The sequence below is a fragment of the Amphibalanus amphitrite genome, unplaced genomic scaffold (assembly GCF_019059575.1).
Source record: "Amphibalanus amphitrite isolate SeventyFive unplaced genomic scaffold, NRLGWU_Aamphi_draft 000063F_arrow, whole genome shotgun sequence".
Classification (NCBI taxonomy): Eukaryota; Metazoa; Arthropoda; class Thecostraca; order Balanomorpha; family Balanidae; genus Amphibalanus; species Amphibalanus amphitrite.
The window spans coordinates 451,931-473,240 of NW_024881559.1; the positions used below are offsets into that span (position 1 = coordinate 451,931).

The 21,310-nt window shown below is 53.8% G+C and overlaps 2 protein-coding genes across 5 annotated transcripts in view; one reads left to right on the forward strand and one right to left on the reverse strand.

Moving 5' to 3' along the window:
- LOC122378674 (proline-rich protein 36-like) overlaps nucleotides 1–5,249 on the forward strand; it is a 41,421-nt gene extending 36,172 nt beyond the window's left edge. The window contains exons 8-11 of one of the 3 annotated variants that reach the window (XR_006256062.1): nucleotides 1,764–3,399; nucleotides 3,842–4,042; nucleotides 4,558–4,639; nucleotides 4,953–5,249. Coding sequence is in view for 2 of the 3 variants with exons in the window: in XM_043360008.1 (XP_043215943.1) it covers nucleotides 1,777–3,399; nucleotides 3,842–4,042; nucleotides 4,558–4,634 (1,901 nt within the window). In the remaining variant the exon portion in view is untranslated. The remainder of the gene's footprint in view (nucleotides 1–1,763; nucleotides 3,400–3,841; nucleotides 4,043–4,557; nucleotides 4,640–4,952) is intronic. The other 2 variants (XM_043360008.1, XM_043360009.1) reach the window with 2 other exon arrangements.
- Nucleotides 5,250–5,440: 191 nt separating this feature from the next.
- Nucleotides 5,441–21,310, reverse strand: part of LOC122378673 (mucin-19-like) — a 31,242-nt gene continuing 15,372 nt past the window's right edge. The window contains exons 9-13 of one of the 2 annotated variants that reach the window (XM_043360006.1): nucleotides 17,332–20,301; nucleotides 11,508–16,904; nucleotides 10,969–11,196; nucleotides 7,537–10,780; nucleotides 5,441–6,513 (exon numbers count right to left, since the gene is read on the reverse strand). In XM_043360006.1, coding sequence (XP_043215941.1) covers nucleotides 6,411–6,513; nucleotides 7,537–10,780; nucleotides 10,969–11,196; nucleotides 11,508–16,904; nucleotides 17,332–20,301 — 11,942 coding nt within the window. In that variant the 3' untranslated portion in view covers nucleotides 5,441–6,410. Of the gene's footprint in view, nucleotides 6,514–7,536; nucleotides 10,781–10,968; nucleotides 11,197–11,507; nucleotides 16,905–17,331; nucleotides 20,302–20,884; nucleotides 20,954–21,310 lie in introns of both variants that reach the window. The other variant, XM_043360007.1, reaches the window with a different exon arrangement.

A 21,310-nucleotide genomic window follows, 5' to 3' on the forward strand; every position in this document is an offset into this window, starting at 1 on the left:
CGCTGTCCCGTTCGTACTCGTAGGCTCCTACGTTGGCTTCCCTTTTACCATTTCATTTGCATTTTGACCGGCTAGTTAGCGTGGCCGGCGCCACAGTATTAAACGGGCCAGAAATTGCTGGAGATCGCATCTCGAGCACTTTATTTTTAGAAGGCTGGTCCACACCGAGCCACCGATCAGTTTTAAAACAAGCCTGAGTTCCAGTCACCTGTTAACCCGCGCCCTGATGGGGGGGGCCATTTTGGCCCCCCCCCCTGTGGTTTTTCTTAAATAGCGAGAAAACGGCGGCGCGCAGCGCCGCCAAATTTTGGGTACCTTACCGGACATCAATTTGACACCTTCACACAAAATTTCAAGTCACAGGTCACCTCAGGTCAGGAGTTATTGAGGTCAAACTGAGGTCATGTTCGAGTAAAAATGAGCAAAAAACATGACATCTTGAAACGCTCACCAATTCTACAGTTAACAAGCAATTTTAAAGTTCTTTATGTGGTTGTGTAGAGAAAAGACGGCGCTATAAAACTGCTATCTCGGATTTTCGAAATTTTTGGATTTTGACCCCCAAAAATCAAAAAAATTGATTTTTTTAGAAAAACTCAAAAAAATTCCAAAAATTTTTCGAATTTCGAAAAAACCGGAATATATGTGATAGTCCCTGCGCTCTTCAATATACATACCAAATTTTAGATCGATACCTCTTTTTTCTGCCAAGTTATAGCGAAAAAACTGTTAAAAATTGATGACGTCAAATTTTTGAACTCAATTTTTAGCAATTCTAGACCTTGTAGAGCAAAACGGAGACCACCATTGAACTCCCCGTGACGAGCTGCATCGAATCGATACCCATTTTATGCAAAAATATCAACTTTGAAATTTGACCTAATTTGACCTGACCTTGACCTGACCTTGACCTGACCTTGACCAAAACGTGACCTTAGCTGGCCCTTAAGTCTGTCTGACCCACATAATCGCATTTGTCATGTAAAATGGACCATAAAACATGTATCACACGACACTTTCATATTGTGACCCCCCCAGTGACCTGACCTCTGTGACCTGACCTGGTATCAGTGACCTCAAATAGCAAAATATGTGTTTGAAGAACATTTCCCCATCGATGATTTTCAATGAAATGCATTTTACACGATTTTACAACGCATTTCTTGAAATGCCTGTAAACGGTGAAAATTCGACCTTTGACCTGACCTGTGACGTCATCGGTTTGACCGAGGTCAATGAAATTGGGTCACAAGGTAGTTCCCCGTTGGGGCTATCCAACACCGTTTACCGCTTGTCGCTATGTTGCGTGGTTCTCGAGATCTGAGGGGGGGGGGCCAAAATGGCCCCCCCCCCCCATCAGACCGCGTTGCTCGGCAGACCCCATCTGGGCGCGGGTTAACAGTGAACCAAAAACATTTGGGATTGATTGCACTAGTCAGTGCTGTGTTTAACTTCCTGGGTCTATTTTTATTTTGTTTGCTGTAACGGTGCCTCATTTTTAGCTATATAGAATCCGTGGCAAGTGACTTACGGAAACCTGCCGTTAATTATTTCTAAGGGATTGTGAGCAGATATTTAAAAGCCTATTTTTCTGCCATCCTTTTTTCCATTGAGTCCCATTTCTCTTGTCAGACTATTGCCACTTGCATTTTGCCATGCTTAACAGGTACTAACACTCGGCGCTGCCGGTCAATTTAGTAGCTCTGTCTAGCCGGATGGAATGGCCGACCGGCCAACAGACGCCGGACTAGCAACAGTCATAGGCCGTGTTCACAGATGGCGGCAGCGCGGAGTGGCTGCCTACGGCGTCTGAGGCCGCGGCGTCGCCGGCCGAACCACGCTCGGACGAGCCGCGGCCGCCGGAGGCTTCTCGCTGGAACGGCCCGCCTCAGCCGGCTGCCGTAGCACGGGAGACGGAGCCGCACTCGCCGCTGTCAGCTTCCCTGGAGTCAGAGCTGACGCAGTCTGCTGCAGCCCCGGAAACGGGGACAGCACCGCCGGCAGCAGCACCGCCAACGCCTTCTTCATCCGTGTCTGATGACCTCGCAGCTCTCCGAGTATCAGACGCACAGGCCTCTGATAACGCTCCAAAGTTGTTAGGAAGTTTGGAAACTTCAGAACGTAAAGCTGAATTGGATCGGTTGGAAGAAGACATAGGACGGACTGCAGGTGAGAGCATCAGTGGAGTGGAAGGGAGCAGGCTCGTGACTTCGATTGAATCTTGCCAGTCATCTGTGGTTGACAGGGCGAACGAAGCTCAGGAAGATTGTCGCCAGTCAGTTTTGGATGCGAAGTCTTCCATCACAGTGTCTGATACGTCTTGCCAGTTGTCGGAAAAGTCCGACTTGTCTTTGTTAAACCATAGCGTGTCAAAACTGCCGTCGGCTCAGGAGTCACAATCATTGAACAGTCGGTCAGATACATCGGACGTATTCAAATCATCACCAGGTGAGAGGCCTGAGACGCATCAGCTGCCTGAGGAGTCTCAGAAACCCCATAACTCCAGGACGACCTCTGAATCCCCAGCCCCATCGGAGAAACCCCAGTCGTCACAACAGCCCTCCAAGAAGAGCCGCAGGATGCCACCAGCGTCAACGTTCGGTAGTTGGAAGGCGCGGCACGCGGGTCTGGTCGCCCCCGGCTCCCAGGCCGGCCGGTCCGGCAGCACGGCTGTTGGCAGGAGCGTGGAGGTGGCGCTGGGTCGCCTGCTGGCCGGGTCCGGTCGGGCTGATCGTGGCACGCAGGTCACACAGAAAGTAGAGCCCGCACGGAGCGGCGCCGCCGCGGGGCGGCCGGTGTCCCGTCCCCGCCCCGCGGCCGACCGCGGTGTGACACCGCCGCGGCAGCACCGCACTGGGCCCGGAGAAGGGACGCCCGCTCAGAGAGTGTCGGCCGCCAGAGCCGCCAGACAAGCCCCGTCCGCTCCGAGCCATAGTCCGTCTGTCCCGAGACAAGAGCCGCCGACAACACTAAGCACTACTTCGCGTGTGGATGTTGACCAGCGGAAGGATAATGAGCGACGTAGGGTAGCGGGGCCGAACAGTGATCTTGAGGCACACAGAGGTGAGGAAAGGCGGCACGGCGGTCCCCGGTCTGTTACTGGAGACAGGGCGACAAAGTTCCACCGTACTACTGAATCAGCACGGACGCAGACAAAGCCCAGCTCCCACAGAGATAAAGCGGATAGCGGCGACAGAAATAGTGCTACAAATCGAGGCTCTCGGACGGAGAATTTAAAACCAAAACCACAAACAAAGCCCCCTCCAGCGACCGAGCGTGTCCAAAACACTCGATTGGTTATCACCCAGAAATTGAATGCCAGCTCACCACATTTCTACACGGAAATGCAGTGGAACGAGATGGGGACCGGCAAGGTCCGCCACGGCAGATCGCCAAACGGTGAGTCTGGCAGCGGCATTCGGCGTTTTACTGGTGCTCACCGGTCTGATATGCTTGCACTCACCCCATTTAATTCCAAATAATCGCTGTAGTATTTTAGCTAATCCATTGATTCTTCTACAAGCTGTTTTTGGGGCTGCGAATAATAACTGCATTGATCATAAAACGTTAAGCGCAAATCACTGATGTAGGCTATGCATTATGGTCACTATATATCATGCAATAAAGAAGTTGCAATAAAGGATAATTTGACGAGAGCTGCCAGCCTGACAACATACTATGTAACTAGCGGTTTAATAGATATGTTTTGTTCCATCTGGTATGGCATCATTGCCGTAGCGTATTCGAGCACTAACTTTGCCTCAATGAACGATGTGGCCTTATTTACTTCCCGGCCTGTTCAGCGGCTGACTAACCGTGTTGCCGTGCCGCTGCTGATCAGATGGTGAGTCGACCGCTCCGGACGAGACCCGACACTATCACTCTGTGGCCGCGGTCGGCGCCAGCGTCACCAGCCGAGTGGTGACACCCGGTGGTGACCTCCGCACCACGTTCAGCACCAGCACCACTTCCGGCACCAGCCCGGGACGACCGCGCTCCCCGGCGCCGGGCCGCCGGCCGGCCAGCGCCGCGCCGAGGCCAGGTCAGTTCACCGTGCCCAGTCGGCAGCAAGGCGCTATATAGTCGGCAGGGTCAGTCGTTAAGGGACAGTGGTTATGGGATGTATGCATATTGTGTAGTATAGACCTCTGTACACCGTCATGTAACCTTCATCACATTTGTTGCGCCAAACCTTCCAGTCGATCCCACACAGCATTCAGCATAGCACAACAATCAGCCATCGCCCGCAGTGGGTACAGACATGCGCCTTCAGAGGAGCCATGAGTTGTCCTCCCACACGGCAGTTGGCTTCTCCCACACGGGTGTACAGAGGTCTATGCGTGTAACCTTCACTGAACATCCGAAAGTCTTTGTGAGTTAAATAGTCGTTTGTTGTAGAAATGGCTATTCATTTTAATCCTCATGACTCATTAACGCAATGAATTACATTCATCCGTCGACTGAAGTGCATTATCTACATCGTTCAAACTGGAATCGTTTGCTGTTTTACGGTAACTATTGCGGTATCTCATAATAATCCTTGATGTCCTTTTTCAGACTATTTGTCACATTCATCGAGACCAAGTAAAAGTGTCCATGGTTGCAGCATCACAGTCCAGGAATTTATTGTATAATATAGGTGAGTCCAAGGACCTTCCTCCGATGATTATCGGAAGAAGGATGCAACTTACATATTCATTCGAGAAACATTTAGCATTGCTGCGCTGCGTGCTTGAACAATTTAAAGTTCGCCCTCAGTAACATATTTGTCTTTGACATTGTAAACCTTTTATGTAGAATTTTACCCGACAAGCATGTTTCGTAATCGAAGAACTGCGGTGCAACACGATTTTAATCGCGTTTAGTGTTAGGACGAGCCACATCAGCGGTTCAAGTCCTAGAACGTCTTAAGCTCGTCTTTATTTCAACCTCTCTGTGTTTCCGTGTTCCAGATGATAGGTGTAGCTCATTGAGTGGTGCCCTCGCGACAGCACAGTCACAACGCGGCGGGGGCGGCAGTGTCGCCTTGTTATGACAGAACGGGGCCCAGGTCGTCTTCCCGGCGTCAGTTCCTCTGTTGGCTCGACCTACACTCGGTCAGAGACCTTTGGAGAGTCGCAGTCCTCGCCTCCGATAGGCCGGCCAGGCGACTGTGCGAAGCTGTGTCTGCGGAGGTACCGTCGCTCAGTCTGCGGCCACTGTGATATATGATTAATGTGGCATTATGTAATACATCATCCGTGTTTACAGTGTGGTTTCGTACGCAGCTCGAGTGTCGTTACAAATGCATTAGCGATGCGTTGTGTCAGCAGTCGTGATGGATTGGCCAAGCGACCGCTGCACTGTTGCGTCAACGATAATCAGCTGTGCACGGTTCAAAGTCTTTTGAACTTACACTACTGACGTGTCAGTATCACAGTATGTACTCTCACACGCCGAGTTTTCCAGTCGATATGTATTACAACGATAATCTGTGGCATCATGTCAAAGGGCCGCAAAGCCGGAGCCCAACCGGGCGCGACACGATTAACTTGTTCAGACGTTGGCTCAGCGCAGCCCGTCATGTCGGAGCTGCCAGCCCTGAGCTCGGATGAGCCAAAAGCTAAAGGTGCTCGGCTCAGTCGGAGCCGGAGTCACACCCCTGCCATACGAAAGTTACGGAGTCTGTCGGACGGCAACGTTCGTGGCCGGAGCGGCGCCAGTATCACCAGATTGCCAGTTCCATCACATGCCAAATACACACACCGGTAAAGCTTCCTCCACAGCAGACGGTCCCCCGTGTCTCAGCGACGCCCGCCCTGTGTCCCAAAGACGGTCGCCCCAAGTCACAGACCCCGTGTCTCTAAGGACACCGGCGACAGAACGTATCTCAGCGTACACACAAAACCGCTCGGAGCCGTCCCGCACTACAACGAGACACCCTGTCGTCATTCGGCAATGCCCTGCATCCTCTCATACTCAGAACTGTTGAACCCAGCCGGGCGTGTGGCACACGTCGTGAAGTGACGTCAAACATTCATTTGATGCCGTCACAGTGATTGGTGCATTCCCAGCTCTCGTGACTCGTGGCGTGCGTGACTTATAACTCTCGCGTCAGCTCCTCTCTCAAGCATCCACCATCCACTTTGGCACCATCTACCCATAGAACTAACGCCAATACATTTTACTCACTCTATGTTTGGCCAAATCTCACAGACAGGTCGCACACCCAGTTGATTCTCACGCCACTGAGGACCTCTCCTCGGCCCCATAGTTCAGATTCTCACCTATACCGGTGAACGGAATAATGTTCTCACCGCCCTCTGTCATATTTATCTCACCCACGCGGCTCACCAGTTTTATCGCACTGAGTAGGGACGGCACGTGACTCAGCTGGTGACCACTCGGAAAACACCTCCGGGGGAGCGGGTTCACCGCCGTCTCCGCTGGGCGGCCGTGATCATCATCTTCTTCAGCACGGGCTGCGGCTCGCAGTGGCGCGGCTCGCAGTCCATCTCTCCGCTACGGCCGCACCTGGGAGCGGAACGGCCCCGCGTTACCAGAGGGTCGCAGTTGGCAGACAAATGCAAACGGTGGACAGAAGGCGTGGGTAGGTACTGGGTACAAAGACTACCTATGCGCGTGGGTGTTGGCTGTTCGCAGTAGGTGCTAAGTGTGAGAGCGTTATTGTGCTGGCGCACGGTCAACGCTAATTTAATCACCTGAACATCCGCTGATGGTTTCATCCAATCGTCTTGATCTAAATACATCTAAAAAACATCCCATGTGCATGAAGAATCTATAGCTATCCGTACCGCAATGATAAACCTGCCGCTAGGTGGCACAAGTAGTGAACGCCTGAAGTTATACTGTGCCGCACGACAGTTAGTTTTAGATTTGCCGCAAGATGGCAGTAACAGCCACGTGGGGGACGAGTGTGGAGTGTAGACTGCAGTGCATTCGCTTTTATTTACTTCAACAGCAAGAGTACTGCTGAGTGCTGGCGCTATTTGCCTTCAGATTTTGCGTTTTACGTTATGAAAGGACGGAACAATGGCGGTTAGGCGTGGGATGGGCTGGCCGCGATAATTATATCCAGCACGGTCAGCTGCAAAAACAATGCCTTACGCACTGCGCAGTCTTCCTGTGGCGCGATCGTCGGCACGACACGTGGCCATCGTTCGTGGGTAAGTACCTAGTGCATTTTTCTATAGATGGAAATTGCTTGAAAATGTCTTTTCCATCTCTTTATTCTCTCCAACCCGGCCCGTGTGTTTTTTTTATGCTGCGCCATATTGGAAAGACCTACGGAGCTATGAAGGAAAAACTGATCAAACATTATTGTTAGGAGGTGGCATGGGAGTAATTTACCCGGTACAGTGACAAAGGACAACGCATTTAATAAATAAAGGACTTAGGTGATATAAAGGTATTCGAATTCTGGTCTGGCGATTCCGGAGTAACTTGACTGGTGTTTCTCGTTTTACTTTCTACATTGTGCCAGAACAAATATTGAAATTGCACCGCGCGGCAGTGCACGGGCGGGTGGTGACTGACCTGCATTCGAGGCACGGCCCGGAGGACGACTCGATGAGCTCGCCGGCCCGGTAGGTGGCGCCCTGGACGGTACAGTTGGCCGCTGGCTCGCCTGGCGGCACCACCGTCGGCGGCTCGGTGCCCTCCTCGTCCACGGGACACTCGTAGCGCGGGCAGCAGAAGCCCACGATGGGCTGCTCCACACAGCCGGGCACCGGCGGCGGGCACGACTGCTGCAGGCAGATGATGTCGCCGCGGAAACAGAAGCAGAAGTCGCACGGGTCGTCCCGCGCGATCTGCTGCGCCGACGCGTAGATTTTGCCATCAAACAGACAGGTGCCGACGGGCACTGCGCCCTGACTGGCGATGGCGGCGGCGGCGGCCGGCTCCGGCGTGGCCACCTCGGCGTCCGTGATGTCGGTGGTGTTGGCGAAGGCGTCGGCGCCGACCGAGGAGAGGATGTCGAGCGTCTCGTTGGTGACTGATATCAGCGGGGACTCGGGCTGGTCGGAGGTGTCATTGGTCAGCCTCAGGTTCGGCGTGGAGTAGACGATGGTCGTGTCGAACGAGCCCGGTGGCCTGGAAGGACTGCCAGGGGTCTCGGTCTGAGTGCCTGTAACATCAGCTGGAGCGTCTGAGGCTTCAGCCGGTGTGTCAGTGACTTCACCTGGAGCTCCCGTGGCATCAGTGCTTGAGAACTCAGCTGGAGCATCTGTCGAGTCAACCGTTGTGTACGTGTCTTCAGCCGGTTCGCCTGTTGCTCCAGCTGGTGTGCCTGAGGCATCAACCTGTGCGTATGTGGTTTCGGTTGGAGCATCTGTGGCTGCATCTGCTGCATCGGTGGCTTCGTATGGTGCTTCTGTGGACCCGTATGGTGCGTCGGTGACTGGCGTCTCGGTGCTTGTGGTGACCTCCAATGACCCATCTGTGCTTCCATACGGTGTTTCTGTGACCTCAGTCGCTGCATCTTCCGGCTGACCCCCGTACAGTCCGGTCGGGGTAGTGTCGATGATCTGAGCTCCCGGGACATCCTCAGTCGCTGACTCAGCTCCAGTTGACCCTGTGGGATCGGACTCTGACGAGAGTTCTTCCGGCTCGCCGCTGCCCTCAGCCTTCACGGCTTCGTCCACTGGCTTGACGGGCGGTCCGCCGTTGGTGGCAATCTCGTTATACTCTGGCTCTGCGGTCGCCGGTTCCGTGTCCGCTGTGATGTCAGTGAGATTCGACTCGGTCGTCGGAGCTGACTGCTGCGTGTCGCCGGCGGCGGAATCCTCGGACTTTGCGTTCTCGGTGTCCTCTGTCGGTTTGAGGCCTACCGCTTCGAGGAGAGCATCTACGGCAGGCGTTTCCGTGGATGGTTCGGTGGTGTCGGCGGTCACTGTGGTGGTATCGGCGCCATCAGCGTCTGTCACAGGCTCAGTGATATCAGTATCAACCGTTGACTCAGTGGTGCCAGACGTAGCATCCGATCCTGTAACGTCAGTCGGAGCGGTAGAGGATTCAGAGGGTTCTACTCCAGCAGCCTCAGTGGTGCCATCGGCGATAGTCGTAGCGTCGACGCCGGTAGTGCTCGTTGAGGGCTCTGTTGCCTCAACTTTGGTTGACTCTATGTCGCCGGTTGTAGCGCCTGTGGTGTCGGCGTCTGTGGGGTATTCGGTGGTTGTATCACCAGTCACATCGGCGCCGTCGGGACCGGTGGCGCTCTCTGTGGCGTCAGACTTTGTAGCAGGTTCAGTGGTTCCAGAGCTGACCGTGGTGTCAGTGCCCCCGGTGCTTGGCTCAGTCGGGTTAACACCAGTTGCCGGCTCCGTGGCATCAGCACCCGACGAAGCTTCAGAGGCATCTGTTCCCGAAGTCGCTTCTCTGGGATCGGTGGAGGTGGTAGGCTCGGTAGAATCAGTGTCTGTTGTGAGTTCACCGTCTGTTGTGACCTCAGCGTCAGCGCTGGATGTAGACGGAATGCCACCACCAGTAGTTGGCTCTGCAGTTACTTCATATGAAGTGCTAGACTCGACATCATTAGTTGTATTATCAGTGTCAATGGTATTTGCACTGCTGTCTTCTGCTGCGAACACAGGCGTAGAACTGCTTGTGGTAGACTCAGAGGCACCAGGCTCAATGGAGGATCCACCGTCAGCACTGGTCGGATACTCTGTGATATCAGCATCTGTGGACTCAGCAACAGCACCGGTAGTGGATTCAGGACTACCAGTGGTAGACTCAGCACCAGCATCCATGGTAGGCTCAGCGTCAGAGCTAATTGTGAGCTCAGCACCAGGACTTAGTGTAGTCTTCGGACTATCAGCACCAGTCGTTACCTCGGTAGCGTAGTCCCCAGCGGAATACTCAGTGTCAGCAGTCTGCGTCACAGACTCGGTAGTGTCGGTGTCAGTGGAAGACTCGGTGTCGATGCTGGTAGACCCGGAAGCGCTTGCCTCGGTAGCATCAGGCGCAGTGGTAGAATCAGAGCTCGTGCTGGTGTATTCCGTGGCACTGGCATCGTCTGCGGATCCCACAGCAGTCGTGACTTCGACTACGTTATCGCCAGTGGTAGGCTCAGAAGCGGAGCTTGATGTAGTCGATTCAGCGATGACGCCGTTCATGGTGACCGTGGAATAGTCGCCCGTGATGGAGACTGTGCCATCTTTGTCGGTCGTTACCTCAGTGGCTCCTACATCGGTGGTGGGCTGTGTTGTGTCGGGAACTGGACTGGGCTGGGTCGTCTCAGCTACAGACGCCGACTCGGTGGCATCTGCGTCCAGAGAAGGCTGAGATACATTAGATTCATTCGCTGACTCCGTGACTGCGGCAGATTCAGTGGTACCAACTTCAGCCGTAGACTCGGTGTCAGCACCTGTCACAGGCACTGTAGTATCGACATCAGCTGGGTACTCGGTAACATTTGCACCAGTATCAGTCTGAGTAGTCTCGGCACCAGTAACGCTCTCCGTAGTTTCAGCTCCAGTGGCCGGTTCGGCGGTAACCACTGTCAGGGCGGGCTCGGTGGTACTGTCTGAGCCCTCCGTCGACTGCTCCCGTGGCTGTTTCGGCGGCTGGCGGCCACCTTCCTTCTCCAGTGCCGTGTCGGTGCCGACTGTCGGCGGCGCGGTGGTGGCCGGCGTCATGGCCAGGCCGCTGATGCTCAGCGTCTCGGTGACGGGAGCAGGGGTGGTCGGCGGTGACGTGGTGACGATCACAGAGCCCGGCTCTGGCCCCTCACTGGTGTCCTCCGCCCGCAGTCCCAGACTGTCCAGCACAGACACGTCTGCAACGAAACCAACATTAAACATGGTCAGAGTGACACATTGGAGGAATTCAGTGAGTAAAATTTGAGACACTTTTTTAAATTAATAGGCTACGTCATAGCCTAATGGCTAAAAGTCTATGAATTTATATGTTAATATCTGTGCCAGTCAAGCTTAATTCGTTAATAGCGCGGAACGGCCGTCTTACCGCAGGAGTACTCGCTGGGACAGCAGAGGCCGGGTGCTGGCGGCAGCGGCTTGCAGTCCCGACCCTCCAGCTCCGGCGGCAGCTCGCACAGCCTCTTGGCGCACACCACCTGACCGTCCAGGCACAGGCAGTACTGGCACGGGTCCTCGTGTGGCACCGGGTCGTTCTCGGCGTAGATGGAGCCGTTCTCGTAACATTGCAGGGACACCAGAGTAGGAGGCTCCTCCGCTGCAAATACGAAAGGCATCATGTCAGCTTCGGTTCTGAAGGAAGCAGCAATAAGTGAAAGTGACGATTACATTTTGGTAGCTACATATTGAATCGTCAAGTTTAGAATGGGATGTAAAATTTGACTATTGTGTGATTTTTTACATTTGCACCCTGCTTAAATGGGCGGATATATTTAGTGAAGATAAATAGCTGCGTATCGCTAAATGACGGACATTCCTGTCCCTCTCCCTTGAGACGGTAAAGAACTCTGTTCTGCTTGCATTGCCTATCTATGTATTTGGTGGACACCGTGCCCACGTCATGCTTACCGCAGTCATATGCGGGGCAGCAGGCTCCCTTCTGGTAGTACGGTCGGCAGGATCCCTCGGGCGCCACCGGACACTTGCGCGTCTCGCAGTTGACGACCGAGGCTCGGCAGACGCAGCTCAGCTGGCACTGGCTGCTGGTGGGCACGTCCTCGCCGTCAGCGTACGTCGTGCCGTCCACCAGACAAGAGCCCTCGCCGGGCACCGAGCTGTCCTCCAGCGGCGGACTGGCGTCGGACGGAGACGGAGAGTCCGACTCAGGCTGAGTGGCGGCCTCACCGGACGGGACTGCGGCGTCTGTTACAGGCTCGGTGGTACTTTTACCAGAGGGAGCAGCGGCATCTGTCACAGGCTCGGTAGCACCAGACGAAGCTTCGGCAACAGTCACAGGTTCAGTGGTACCATCACTGGACCTAGCTGCGGCATCAGTCACAGGTTCCGTAGTGCTGTAACCAGACGAAGCTGCGACATGAGTCACAGACTCTGTGGTACCATCACTGGACGTAGCTGCGGCATCAGTCACAAGCTCTGTGGTACTACTGGTGTAGGAAGTACCTGGTTCTGTAACTGGTTCTGCAGTGCTATCACCGGGCGCAGCTGCGTTATCTGTCACAGCCTCGGTGGTACTGTCACCAGACGTAGCCGCGTCACCAGTCCCAGGCTCGGTGGTACTGTCAGCAGAGGGACCTGCGGTATCTGTCACAGGCTCGATGGTGCTGTCACTGGACGAAGTGTCAGGCACTGTCACTGGTTCAGTGATACTTTCACCAGACGTAGTCTCGGTGTCAGTCACAGACTCTGTAGTAGCGTCAAGAGACGGAGCCGCGCCGTCTGTCACAGGCTCTGTGCTACTATCGCTGGATGAAGCGTCAGGCCCCGTAACTGGTTCTGTTGCACTATCTCCAGATGGAGTCGTTGGTTCAGTAACTAGCTCTGTAGCAATATCGTTTGATGGAGCTGTCGGTTCTGTCATCGGCTCTACGGTGGCGTCACGCGACGGGTCTACATATTCCGTCGTCCCAGGCTCGACAGCATCGCTACTTGATGGAGCTGATGAGTCCGTCACTTCTTCTGAAGTATCAGCAGTGGATGTAGGCGCAGATTCCCTCACCACCTCGCCATCCGCCTCATTCGGCTGAACCACAGATGTGGTCGTTTCAGTACTAGGTGGGACAGTAGATTCCGTTTCTTTTTCGGTCATGTCGGTACCGGACGGAGCCGCAGATTCTGTCACTGTCCCGGTCACAAAATTGCTAGATGGATCTACATATTCTGTTGTCTCAGTTTCGGTGGTAGAGTCGCTTGACGTTGCAGCAGCTTCGGTGGTGGAATCGGTGCTGGACGGACTGGTCGATTCTGTTACAACCTCGACAGTGGTATCACTCAAAGAATCCGTGGTCTCAGGCTCCTCACTAGAGGCGCTGGACGAGGTTCCAGATTCTGTCGTTGACCCATCACCAGACGTAATTGTGGCTTCCGTGACGAGCTCGGCAGTGACAACACTGGGCGGAACAGAATATTCTGTAACTGGCTCTGTAGCAGAGTCAGTGGATGAAGTTTCCTCTTCCGTCAGCCCAGGCTCAGTGGAAACAGCACTAGACGTCGCTTCAGATCCTGTCACTGACTCCGTAACGGTGTCACTGGACGGAGCTGCAGACGCAGTCACAGGCTCTGTGGTATCACCACTGGACGGAGCTGCAGACTCAGTCACAGGCTCTGTGGTAGCACCACCACTGGACGGAGCAGCGGATTCTGTCTCAGGTTCTGTGGTAGCATCACTGGACGGAGCCGTAGACTCTGTCGCAGCACCACTGGACGGAGCTGCAGAATCTGTCACGGGTTCTCCGGCTTCATAAGACGTTGCGGGCTGCGTGGTCTGTTCATAGATTTCAGTTATCGGAGTCTGTGATGTTTCTACCGTCGACGTGCCATAGGATCCAGTTTCTGGGATGCTCACTACAGGCGCCGAAGTACTCGTTGGTACGACCTCAGCCGCCTCGATGTTGGTAGCGGGACTGGTGACATCTTCTCGAGATTTGCGTTCATCGTCAACCAGGTGCAGGAGTGGGTACAGGATGTCTTCGGCGATGGAGTCAGGACCGGCAGTGCCCGCGGATGGGGGCGCTGGGGAACTACTGCCCTCTGTGACCGGCTGACTCGTCGGCTCTATGCCATCCGTGGAGGAAGCGGGCGTTGACTCATCTTCTCCCGCCAACTGACTGGCGCTGTCTGGTGCGACACTCTCCGGTGTTAGCTGGTCTCCAGGGCTGTACACATCAGTAGGTGACTCGCTGCCAGTTGGGCTATCGGTAGGTGCAGTATCCTTGATAGTTGTGACTGATTCGTCGTTGCTTACGACATCGGTCGTCTCAGATACTGGCTCCTCAGTCACACTTGTTTCTGAGCGATCTGTGGTTTCAGGAGGGCTGGGAATATCTTCCAACGCCGTAGTACCAGTACTGGAATCCGTGGCAGTATCGGTTACTCCATCCTGAATGGGCACAACGGGCCCACTCGTCGTATATTCCTCGGCAGTTTCAACTTCCGTTGTTTCGATGCCCGGTTCACTTTCGAATGGATCTGTGGGGTCAGTCGTGCCTCTAACTTCCGTGGTAGTGGTATATGGTTCCTCACTTGCACTGGTTTCTGCAGTCTCGTAAGGTTCTGCTATACTGACCGTGCTTTCTGACACTGTAGTACCATAGCTCGATTCCTCCCCCACATCGGTCCCCGAGCCTTCACCAGATTCTGTAGGGCCGACGGCACTATCTGGATTCTTCGGTTCGTAAGTTGGTTCATCACTTGCATTGACTCCGGATCCCTCGAGGAATTCTGTAGGACTGACGGTTGTTTTTGCCCCAACCTCTACAGTCCCAGCATATGGTTGCTCGATTTCGTCCGATGCCGGCTCAGAAGTGGTTTCCGTCACAGCAGTGATGCCCTCAGTAGTATAATCCTCAACGTAATCTCCAGAGGACTCCACTGAAGCGGAAGTGCTCTCGGATGTTGGTGACGCAGTTACATCTTGTTTTGATGTGGTGGTCTCAGCAGAAATAATGGAAATGCTGGATTCTGTTGTCTCAGGAGCGGTATCCTTCGTGGTGGTCGGGGCTCCATCCCCAGAGCCGTCTACACCATCCTGTTCAGCAGGACTATCGGTTTGCTCGGGCGAAGATGTCGCTGCATTGGTGTCACCGGTTGCGTCTGTCCCGAATGGAGTGGTATCAGGCTCTGTCGATTCTACCACAGATGAAGTGGTATCGATATCTGACGGGGTCGCTGCAGCCTTGTCTCCCTCTAGGCTTCCAGAACCGTCTTCGGTACCTTGAATTAGTCCAGCCTTCGCTTCCTCGTTTCCAGGCGCCTCAGTAGAAGTGTATTCCCCATGAGTAATGCCGAGAAGCTGATCAATCAAATCATCTCTCGTTGTGGGAGAAGTGGTGGCCTCTTCGGCAGGTAAAGCAGTAGTGCCAGGCTCGGTTTGTCCCATGTCTTCCACAGATATACTGGGCGTCTGTGTGGTCTCTTCATAAATTACTACAGGTGCCTCAGTCGTAGCATCAGTAGCCTCAGACGTAGCGTTGGGAGATTCGGTTGATCCCAGACCAAGAGCGTCGGTTATGGTATCAAAAATGGAGCCAAAGTTGGGGAATACATTTTCGTCAACATTTTCTGTAGTGGGCTCTGTGCTTTCCTCTGAACCAATGAGAAGCTCAGACTCTGTGCTCTGTATAGTGTCATCGCCATAAACTTCACTAGCAGCGGTGCTGGTGGTTGTCTCTACATCAGACACGGTAGTTGATTCGGCCTCAGTTGCTGTGTCTACGGCAGTGACAGTACTCGAGGCATGACTGGTCTCACCTTCTACATCCACGCCAGCAGGAGTCGTGGTTTCACCAGGCCCAGCGGTTGTCGTTGCTTCAGTAATGATTTCTATGGATGGTCCTGCTGCGGTGGTTGCCTCTGCCTCAGCCGCAAGCACTGTAGTAGCACCGGCCTCATCGGGTAACGATCCTTCAGTTGTAGGTCCCGTGGTCGGCCCAGTCTGGGAGGCAACATACGCATCAGTGTCAGCCTCTGAGGGAGGACCAGTCTCCGTAGATGTATTTCCTACAGTGACAGATTCCGTTATGGAGGAGAACTCTTCCGTGACTCCTTTCTCTCCATTGACAGATCCCGTGGTAGTTTGCTTGTCACTCTCCCAGATCACCACGGGAACATACTCGGGGGTCGTTTGAGTTGTTTCCTCACTCCCTGAGCCTTCCTCATCGCTAATCGCAGACCCGGGCTGTTCAGTTTCCGCGGAGCTACCGTCTCCGCTGGCCTCGAGGACCGGACCAGCCTCGTCAGCGTACCTGCCCTCAGGAGCACTCGTGTCAGCCTCGGGGGCTTCTTCAATGGGGCTGTCTGTGGGAACAACTCCACTGGAAGCATCTTCAGTCACGTCCGTGTTCTCTGGGATCTCTGTGGTTGGCCTCTCGACACCAGGTGCCTCGGTGACAGTGGTTGACTCAATGGGGACAGCCGTCTGTTCTTCCTGATCTGGTCCTTGGCCAGAGCCGTCTATGGTTGGGCCGCTCTCTTGATCATAGGGGAGACTGGGCTCTGTGGTGCGATCGAGAACGCCATCGATTATTTTCAGAATATCGCTCTCTTCCGTCTGGTCCTCAGCAGCACCAGCATTCACCGTGGTTCCCTGCGAGCTGTCGGGCTCAGTTGACGGAGACGCAGGAGCGACAGTCGTAGAGTCCTCAACTTGTATTATGTTGCCCTCGGTTGTGGTTGGAATGCCGAGAAGGTCTTCGAATGTATGTCCTTTGGGGCGAATGATGCCGTCGGGTCTGCTCTCTACTGGTGATGTTGTATCACTAGCCTGATCACCTGACTGCTGCCGTTCTGTGGTCGTTTCGTCAGCAGCCTCAGTGGTTAGACTGTCATCAGTGGATGGAGTGCCATCTGTCACCAGTGGGTTTTCGTTTCCAGAGACAATCGGCTGCTCCATTTCAGTAGTCTGAGGTGGCTCTTCTCCCGATCCAGAGCCTTCATCCAGTGTTTCGGATCCGGGGGCTAGGACCGTGGGATACAGTTCGTTTGCTGGGCTCACGGAAGACTCGCTTGAATCTGTACCAGGATAAGACGTTTCAGCGCCTTCACTTGTTGGATATTCATATCCTGGGACAGTCGTTCCGGAACCTTCAACTGAATCACCGGCTGTCGCCTCTTGTTCCTCGACAGGAGTCGTGTATTCCGGGACAGTCGTGGCGTCTGGCGTAGCCGAGCTTTCTTCAGTGGTGGCTATGTCTGTGACAGCTGAGCTGTCTGGAACTGTTGTGCTGTCTGGAGTAGCAGCGTCTTCGGCAGAAGTGCTGTCGTCCGAGGTCGTCTCCAGATCGAGAGCCGCTGAAATACAAACGGTGGTCAGATTTCGCCAGTGTTCTCATTTTCGCAAATATTGTTGTCTATTTATTTAGTCGAATTTAGACATGCATCTAGTGTTTTTTATGTACGGAAATATTTTAATGCAAAGGATGCCAGTGGAAGAATTTTACGTGATTTAAGATCGTACTCCAATGTCATATTACTATTAACAAAACCATTGACATATTAATTTATCATGCATTGAAAGTCTGGAAAAGGCATTTATCAACATTAATTTGAATAGCCATGCTGGAACATGTTTTAAAACGATAACAGTCTACAATTATAGTACAGCAAACTTTCACCTCGCAAGCTAATAATCTTGAAAATTGTTTTTCACGTGCATCGTAAAGTGTACAATCAAGCGTATTAGCGCTGAAAAGTCCTGCATTTCAGAACGCATGCATACCTGGTGTGGTTGTGGCGGGCTGTTCTGGATCTGTGCCCTGCTCCGACTGCCCCGAGGTGCTGTATGCACCGCTGTCGGGACTGAGGGTGGTGGGGGATGCGGTGCTCGTGCTGGGGACAGGATAGTCGGGACCACCTGTACCGGGTGCGGGAAGGTCGGCGGACGCTGGAGGCTCGAATCTGGGAGGGGTGGCGTCAGGTGACTCGGTGGTCGTGCCTGGGGCTGGTACCGAGACAAGGGGACCCTCCGTGGTCGGCTCGGTGGCGACGGGCTCATCAGCTGCTTCTGTGTATCCACTTCCCTGCACGTCAAGGTCTCCCGAGTCACCGGTTCGGCCTTCGATGAAGTACTCTTCAGGTCCGGAGCCCTCAGTTTCAGCTGCTGGACTGTCTTCTTCCGATGGGTAGCCTACATCTGTTCCGCCAGTCTCAGTACTTTCTGCTGCTGTGCTGTCTGATGGTCCAACTGGCTCAACTGGGGTGGCATCCGATGGCCCAACTGCCTCGACTGTGGTGGCATCAGACGGTCCAATTGTGTCTACTGTTGTGGCATCATATGGTCCAACTGGCTCGACTGTGATGGCATCGGATGGCTTAGCTGGCTCAACTGGGGTGGCATCAGACGGTCCCAATGTGTCTACTGTTTTGGCATCATATGGTCCAACTGGCTCAACTGTGGTGGCATCAGATGGTCCAACTGGCTCAACTGTGGTGGCATCAGACGGTCCAACTGTGTCTACTGTTGTGGCATCCGACGGCCCAACTGTGCCAACTGTTGTTGCATCATATGGTCCAACTGGTTCACCTGCGGTGGCGTCAGATGGTCCAACCGTGTCTATTGTTGTGGCATCATAAGGTCCAACTGGGTCGACTGTGGTTGCATCATACTGTTCAACTAGGTCAACTGTGGTGGTATCATATGGTCCAACTGGCTCGACTGTGATGACATCAGATGGTCCAACTGGCTCAACTGTGGTAGCATCATATGGTCCAACTGGCTGGACTGTGGTTGAATCATATGGTCCAACTGTATCTACTGTGGTGGCATCAGATGGTCCAACTGGCTCCACTGTGGTGGCATCAGACGGTCCAACTGTGTCTACTGTTTTGGCATCATATGGTCCAACTGGTTCAACTGTGGTGGCATCAGCTGGTCCAACTGGCTCGACTGTGGTGGCATCAGATGGTCCAACTGGCTCAACTGTGGTGGAATCAGACGGTCCAACTGTGTCTACTGTGGTGGCATCAGACGGCCCAACTGTGCCAACTGTTGTTGCATCATATGGTCCAACTGGTTCACCTGCGGTGGCGTCAGACGGTCCAACCGTGTCTACTGTTGTGGCATCATATGGTCCAACTGGCTCAACTGTGATGGTATCAGATGGCTCAGCTGGCTCAATTGTGGCGGTATCAGACGGTCCAACTGTTTCTACTTCTGTGGCATCATAAGGTCCAACTGGCTCAACTGTGGTTGCATCATACTGTTCAACTGGGTCAACTGTGGTGGTATCATATGGTCCAACTGGCTCGACTGTGATGACATCAAACGGTCTAACTGGCCCAACTGTGGCAGCATCAGACTGTCCAATTGCGTCAACTGTGGTAGCATCAGATGGTCCAACTGTGTCAATTGTGGTGGCATCAGACTGCCCAACTGAGTTGACTGTGGTAACATCAGATGGTCCAGCTGTGGCGACTGTGGTGGTATCAGACGGTTCAGCCGCACCGTCTGCCGAATTAGCTGTTTCTTGTTCTGAAGTAACTTCAGAAGGGCTAGCTCGCTCCGTGGTGGTAGCAGGGCTATCTGTGCTCTCATATACAGGAGATTCAGAGGGACTTGTGCTTTGTTCTAGAGCGACATCAGATGGGTTGGCTGTGCTGCTGACGCTTGGCCCGGTTGTCCTGTCGATTGTTTGATCTGCGCTCTCCAGTGACGATGGAGCCTCGGAACCGGATGGTTCGGGAACCTCCGCTGAAGTCTGTAAAGGACCCTGCGCAATGGACGATGGCTGATCCGCCAACTGCTCCGGCTGCGTGACATCACTCACACCCTGGCCTTCAGTAGGCTCAGTTGGTGTCACCTCATTGTCGTCCACTGCAGTTGTGGTCGCTTCACCGCCGTCCACTGCAGTCGGTGTCACCTCACTGTCGCCTCCTGTAGTTGGTGTCACCCCAGTGCGGTCCACTGCGGCTGGTGTCACCTCACTGCGATCTGTTGCAGTTGGTGTCACCTCGTACCCGTTTTCAGCGCCCGGCGCCAGTCCGCTGCCATTTTCGATCCCTGGGGCCAGCTCCTCTCCTGTGACTTCGTTCTGGTAGTCGAGCAGGTCCTCGAGTCGGTACTGTTTGTCGGGCAGTGGCGTCGTGCTCTCTCCGGGGCCGAGCTCGCTAGGGGTGGACTCGGTGTCACCAGTGACGGTGTTGCTGTCGGTGCTGGGGGTGGTGGCGCTGTCCGGGACCGGTGGAACTTTCGTGGCGTCGCTGCCTGTGACCGGGTCAGCCTTGCCTTGTGTTGTCTCGGCGCCGCTGCCTGTGTTCGTACTCGCCGTACCCTGTGCGGGATCGGCAGTACTGTCATTCTGGTCGCTCGGGGCATCCGCGGTGGGGCCTTCCGCCTCGCTGACATCCTCTGCAGATGTCGCATCCACGACAGCTGAACCCTTCGTTATTTCACTAGTTGCGGGAGCATACTCGGTGGTGCTTCCTTCGGTCCCGTCTGTCTGCGTTGCATCAGAACTGACTTCCGTGGCGCCTGCCGCAGTTGCAGTTGTGGATTCCGTGCTGCTAGTTTCGGTCGGGGCACTGAGTTCTGTAGCGTCGGTCTCAGCCGCGGTGCTGGGTTCCGTGACGACTGCCTCAGTCGCGGTGTTTGGTTCTGTGACATCTGTTTCAGTCGTGATATCGATGTCCGTGATGCTAGTTCCAGTCGTGCTGGGCTCGGAGCTCTTGTTGACGCTAGCGTCCGAGGCATCTGGGGTGGAAGGGGAGATTGTCTCAGTGCGGGGCGGGTTAAACTTGGTCCACGAGGGGTGCTTTGGTGATGTAACTATGTTACAGAATACCTACAACATGCTACATATATCACAATCGTCTTCAAAATGGAGGCAAGCGTAAACAATTATATGAACAGGTGTGAATGTATTTTACAGGTGACATGTGCATGTTAAGACACTGAAACTAACAAACGATTTGCATGATCCAGCTACAAACAAATAGCAATGCACGAATGTCAGTGTTGTGTCCAATCCGCAAACAACCGTGCAGTCCGTGATTCGTGAATATGGAAATGTGCTTCATGCTTTCCATGTGATACTGTTACCTTAATCGGCCAGCTGTCTACATTCATACATGGGTGTCATGTTACCGGTACCTTCTAAATCACATTACACAAAGACATTCTCATTACTGAGATCGGACGATCGTCCTGTCAAGACATCGGGCACCTCCCTTTAGGCATGCACCCATGCCGGTTCGCTATGTCACGACAGCAGACTGGTAATCAGTGACATGCGGTCTACCGGAGATTGCTAGGGGACTGCAACTAGGGAAATTACCGTGGTCCGGTGTCATGTTATGGTATCCCAGATGTCTGGCACCCTCATCCTGTCGTATAGATGGGTCGCCTGGAAAGCACGGACAGGCGGACTGGAAGATTTGAAGCAGCGACTGATGATCACCGACTTACCTCGACAGACAGACTTGGTTGAGCCACCGAGCATAATACACACGTGCACAATGACGCAGAAAGACAAAGAAGAACATGTCGAGTGCGAGATGGGACCAACCACATCCTCGCAATGAAGACTTGGTATTTGTATTCAGACATTGAGTATTTACAGCAACATATCCATTGAGAATCAAAAGACTTCAGGCGAAGATCACGATCGGACCATCGACATTCGACAGTGCACAGAAGAAACAAATAAGAAGCGTACAATAAGAGGTACACGCCGAGCGTGTTTGGACAAACAGGAACTTTC